The sequence below is a fragment of the Rhinopithecus roxellana genome, chromosome 10 (assembly GCF_007565055.1).
Source record: "Rhinopithecus roxellana isolate Shanxi Qingling chromosome 10, ASM756505v1, whole genome shotgun sequence".
Taxonomy (NCBI): Eukaryota; Metazoa; Chordata; class Mammalia; order Primates; family Cercopithecidae; genus Rhinopithecus; species Rhinopithecus roxellana.
In genome coordinates this window covers 55,803,119-55,809,441 of record NC_044558.1, presented here as the reverse complement: position 1 = coordinate 55,809,441, position 6,323 = coordinate 55,803,119, and the positions used below count along the sequence as shown (strand labels likewise).

The 6,323-nt window shown below is 33.1% G+C and overlaps 1 protein-coding gene across 1 annotated transcript; it reads left to right on the top strand.

The window, feature by feature from the left end:
• Positions 1 to 4,202: 4,202 nt before the first annotated feature.
• LOC104657697 (olfactory receptor 6C3) lies at positions 4,203 to 5,138 on the top strand. Its single transcript, XM_010357564.1, has one exon. The coding sequence runs from the start codon at positions 4,203 to 4,205 to the stop codon at positions 5,136 to 5,138; it is 936 nt and encodes a 311-aa protein (XP_010355866.1).
• Positions 5,139 to 6,323: the final 1,185 nt, after the last annotated feature.

Sequence of the window (6,323 nt, the reverse complement as noted above, 5' to 3'; positions counted from 1 at the left end):
GGTAAGACCCAGTCTTTACAACAAATGCAAAAGTTAGCCAGGCATGGTGGTGCGCACCTGTAGTCCCAGCTACTCAGGAGGCTGAGGCAGGAGAATCACTTGAACCTGGGAGGCCAAAGTTGCAGTGAGCTGAGATCGTGCCAATGCACTCCAGCCTGGGCGACAGAGTGAGACTGTGTCTCAAACAACAACAACAACAACAACTATTGTGGGATCTGGCCAGCAGCCCACAATGCAACAGGGCTCTCTTTTTGTTCCCAGGCAGATCAGCAGGTCAAGAAATAATAGACACACACAAAATAGTAAAAGCTGGGTCCAGGGGGTCACCGCCTTCTGGTCCCACGATGACGCCAATGCACTGGATATGCCAGCATTTATTATTAAGTTTAGTGAGGGTGGGGATAGCTTAGTGAGGGATTAATGTCGTTTGATTATGAAGTGAAATGGTCACATGGGGATGAAGTAATTCCTTAACATAACATCTGTATGCAGAAGTATAGTATACAAAGGTAAGAATTTACAGTATAGTATGTGCATCAGTAATTTCTAACAGAGCCTTAAAAAAGAAACACCGTCTTTCCATAACCTATGACTAGCAAAATATTAATCAGTAGTAACAGTTGCAGCAAGATATTCATCAGCAGTAACAGTTGCAGCAAAAGCTGGTTACAAACAATCCATAGAAACAGGACAACTGGTTAGAACAGAAATTCTCAGAAGGGAGTATGCCTTAACCCTAAAGAGGCCTAGAAGAGCCATGGCAAGATGAGGGCGTTTATAGCCCTATCTTATCCATATGAGCAGGTGCCTTCATGCATCCGTTTATAGGCTCTCCACAAGGGTAGCATTCCATTCCCAGAGCTATGAACATCTGCTTTTCTGGGATAGGAATCTTGGTGATATGAAACCTCCCTGACTGCACGTCTGTTCATAGGCTCTCTGCAGGGGGAAGCACATCACGTGCTGTTGGCTCATTCTAGCAGTCCAACCTGGCATTGTCTTTACACAATCCTGCATGCAACTTTGTATTTACAATAATCAGGAGCATTTCATCTTTTATTCCATAGCAATAGTTTCAGGGGGTCTCCCTACAAACAACAACAACAAAACACCTCTGATTCTTGATCCTGGAATCCTCAGGGAGACTGATTTGAGTAATAATAAGACTTGGGTCTCCTGCACTGCCAGCTATGCATGAATTACAGGATTCATTCTTTCTCTATTGCAGTTCTCCTGTCTTGATAAATCGGCTCTGTCTAGGCAGCAGGCAAGGTGAACTCATCGGGCTGTTACACCAATAGCTGCTCATTATTTTTTTAATCAATTAAACATGTATCTCTGTTGAAAGTATAAAATTCTTTTTTGAATTAGTTTTGAAAGGAAAAAAATGCCTAAGCCTAAACCTCAATTAAGCCTTTACATCTAAATAGCAACAACAGGATATTAGCAGGACAAGGATGCAATCAAGCGAGGCATTAATGCACTTTTCCCTCTGTGAATAATGATAGAATTTCCTGCTTATTAATGGAGCTATTATAATAAAAACATAACATCATTTTTATAATGGTCACAAAAGTGATCAACAAAAATTAAGTGATTAAGGGTAACACTCCCTATGATACGGAAACATATCTGCTAAAATGTTCCTTTACTAAATGCTCCTTTATAACAGTGAAATACATCTTAAGTATATATATTTTGATTTCTAAATTATACCCCATAAAGCTGGAAAAGAAAAACTAAAACATTATTTGATTACTTAAATTTATTATTGTATTTTTATACATTAAATACACATTTCATAATTTTATTAAAACATATAATGCCTATTTTGTGTTAAATAATCTGTATTATATAATATGCATTATTAGTTCAAATACATTAAATGTTAAATAAATGGCTTATCTGATTATACATTTTTTTGCCAAAATATTTGGGAAACATAAAAAGAACACTAAGGAGAATAACTAGTTATAATTCACAAACCAGAATTTCACATAAATAAAAGCATATTTCATGGGTTTTTTATTAGAATGTTGAAGAGATAACAGATGTAAAGGCCAAGATAAACAATAAGATGGACAAATTGACACCGCTATTAAATATTGCAATTTATAATGATAATTGAGTTAGTTAACCTGATAGCATTTTTAAAAAACTTGTGAGCACAATACTTGCATTATGATAGTTATTCTTTACTTAGCATTGTGAAATAACCTTTTACTTTTTGATGCCTTAACACTTAACCAAGCCTTAGGATAAAAAACAAAAATGGGATATGTAGAAAACTTTTCTAATCTCAAAAAGATGATTAAATATCAATTAGATTGTGCTCTAGTTTTGTAAGAAAATGGATGTCATAGCTATTTTCATTACTCATGAAATATTAAATATGCATAAAATATTAATTGCAATTAATGGAAGTAAATATTTCACAGAATACAATATTTGAGGTCCTCTGTGGGCTAAAAGATGAACTTAACTGCTCTCAAGGGAGATCGACTACAGATAAGAGTTAGGAGGCTACTGAGAAATCCAAAGGCGGCTTCCCGAAATCTCTCATGGTCTATAATACAGCAGAGATGTGGCCTGGATTTTGCTTTGTTCCCAGATCAAATCTTTTGAGGTCAAAACAAATAAACTTGAAATGATTTAGATATAAGTATGACCAGAGGGAAGCCAGATACCAGAATCTAACTCATAATATCCAATGTGTCACATATTTATCTGTTTTCTCTTTAAATGTTTTTTTCTTTTTTGAACTTCCAGCTCAACATTATTGAAGAGGAATAAATTTTTTTTAACTACTAGTTCAACATTATTGAAGAGGAATATAATGTGTTTCCACATCTTCCGAAAGTTTCTGGCATTTCATTTTTATTTCCTGAAGTATTTCCTTTAAACCATTATAAAATAGAGAAAAACATAAAATAAAATTTGGTAAGAGTGAACTTTGGTAGTGTCCAGAAGAGAAGCAATAATTTTACATTCTATCCATCATAGCAGAAATTTGACAATCTAAAATATGGAGGAGACAACTATTAGGATTTTAGCAGACCACATCTATAGAATACCAGCAGTGCTTGAATAGCTGGAAATTAACTGACTAGGTTCGAATGAATGTGAGAGGGTTTCCTATACAATTCTGGATATCTTTATGAATGAATGGTTGCATAAGGATGAATGGTCTTATGTGGGACAAAATTTACTAGGAAATAAAACTTTTTTCCATAAAGCTCTGAAAGGAAGATGTTCAAATGGAAGATGCACTAAGTTATAATCCAAGTGAGAGAGCTGCTGAGATCTAAGGCAAGTAGTTACTTTTCCAATTTATGCTTCAGAGCAAAATGAAAAATAGATAAATACCACATGTTCCCTTAAGCTCAAAATTAAAAATGTCTGTATGTATAATATATACACACATTTCTTGTGAGTCATAGAAGACATCAAACATTAAAGCTTTTGATGGAATTATAAGACAAACAAATAAGTGAACATGTTCCCTATTTGTTAAGTAAAATAATTACATTATTTACTCTATCTTATAGTAAATATAAATCATATAGAGGATATTCTAGTATCTTGACAATTAGACCAAAATATTAATATTAAAAATAAAATGAATAAATAACATTATTAAAATAAAAATATGTTTTATTTGCTAAAAATCTTTAATTGGTTTCTCATATCATAAAAAGAATAATGGCTTATTAACAATCTTGTAATTTTCACTTTTATCTTTTGATGGAATTAAGAGCACCCATTTTGTATTTAGGTGGTGATATCCTTTAATGTATACATCATGGAAAAAAAGAAAAATGTATGTTTCTTGTGATTGTTTCAACAAAAAGATAATGATATTTTGCATTAATAGGACTCAAAGCAGGAATTATACATTTTATTAGCTGTTTCTCAGTGATGCGGCTTATTGTATGAACATATCCTAACTTCTGCTAGATTTAAAGTAAGAGGACCAGTAAATAGGCTGGCCATAGAAAAAAAATTAAAACATAATGCAAAAAAGATAGTCAAAATAAAACTGTCATAGACTGTAAAAGATTTTTAGAATTGTATTAATGACGCTTATATGGATCATGATGAATTATATCTCTTATCTATTTTTCCTTAATTGTCATTCTACCAAAATATCTTTAAAAGAACAAAAAGGAGAGTAGAGGAGGAAGAGAGAGAAAGGAAGCGACATGAACTACACAATGGTCACAGAATTTGTCCTCCTGGGCCTTTCTGATGATCCTGACCTTCAGATTGTGATTTTTCTCTTTTTATTTATCACATATATATTAAGTGTTACCGGAAACCTGACTATCATCACCCTGACCTTTGTGGACTCCCATCTGCAGACACCTATGTATTTCTTCCTCCGGAACTTCTCTTTCTTAGAAATCTCATTTACAACTGTATGCATCCCCAGATTTCTGGGGGCAATTATCACCAGGAATAAGACTATTTCCTACAACAACTGTGCAGCCCAACTCTTTTTCTTTATATTCATGGGGGTGACGGAATTTTACATATTAACTGCTATGTCCTATGACCGCTATGCTGCCATCTGCAAGCCCCTTCATTACACAACCATCATGAACAGGAAACTCTGCACCCTACTTGTGTTGTGTGCCTGGCTAAGTGGGTTTCTGACCATTTTCCCACCGCTTATGCTTCTCCTCCAGCTGGATTACTGTGCTTCCAACGTCATTGATCACTTTGCATGTGACTATTTTCCCCTCTTACAGCTATCTTTTTCAGATACATGGCTCCTAGAAGTAATTGGTTTTTACTTTGCTTTGGTTACTTTGCTGTTCACTTTGGCATTAGTGATTTTAACTTACATGTACATTATCAGGACCATTTTAAGAATCCCATCTGCCAGTCAAAGAAAAAAGGCTTTCTCCACTTGTTCCTCTCACATGATTGTCATTTCCATTTCTTATGGAAGCTGTATATTCATGTATGCTAATCCATCTGCAAAAGAAAAGGCATCATTGACAAAAGGAGTAGCTGTTCTCAATACATCCATTGTCCCCATGCTGAACCCTTTCATTTACACTCTGAGAAATCAGCAAGTAAAACAAGCCTTCAAAAATGTGGTCCATAAAGTTGTGTTTTATGCAAAAAAATGAATGTTTGGTCAAAGAGCCCTATAAAAAAACAATTAAGCCAAAATTTGAAATTTCTCAATATCTCTGTAAGTATCCTTGCTCTCCTAGTTTCTTTATATGCTGCATTATAGTTAATATTATATTTTCCCAGTCCATTTACTCCACTTCTATACAAGTTTCTCAACTGCATTGTTTAATGACTTACTGGGAAAAAAGTAAAATTTATTTTCCTTACAAAATTGTCTGGAAATTATATATATTTATTTAAAACTCAACTTGTGTATGATTTTATAGTAATTTTACTATAGTAATTTTAATTCTGTATATCACTTCCTTAAAGTCCTCATGTCGTACTTCAAATGTAGTTTCAAACTTTAATTTCTTCTATATTTTCAACACAAATATTGATAATGTCATAACATTTTTAGACCCTACATGTTCTCTATCATGTTCACTAAATTCAGTGCCTGGATGTACTATGCTCTGTTGCATTGTACTTTAAATGTAGAGATTTATTTCATGAAATTTAGTGCATGCCACTTTTCTTTGTGAATTAAGTTCCTTATTTAAAATACAAGAATAAATTTTAAAAGCACCATAATTTTTTAATTATACAAATATTAATTCAATTATTAATCATTAGGCTTGAGGTATAAGTCACTGATAAATGGTTGGACTATAGGAGAATTCCATCTTCAAATGTTCATTTTACTTCCATGGTCTCCCAAATGATGTTGGTAAAAAAACTTTAGGTCTAGCACACTTCATTTATAAATTTGTATACTGCTGTAACTTACAAAGTAAAATGTAAAAAAAAGATTTCAAATAATTGTAAAATAATGAAAACTTTAATTTTATAGATTTTGACATATTTCAAATAATTTTGAGTCTTTTATATCTCAACTATTTGCTGGTAAGATCTGGAAACCAAAGTCTTCCAAGATGAGCAATTAACATGGAGACATCTCTGAGGAACTTAATCTTTAGGAATCTGTGATACTTTAAAAGCTAACCTATGCCTATATTTGAAATAATCTTACATACCGTTCACATGTGCCTTTTGTTGTTTATTCACTTATTTATTTATAAATGTATCTACTAAAGAAACCATTCAGTGATTAAAAAGATTTGTTCTTGCTCTCACACAGATCTAGTAAGAGAGAAAAACATAAACGAATGATCACAATGCAATTTTATATCTTGTAC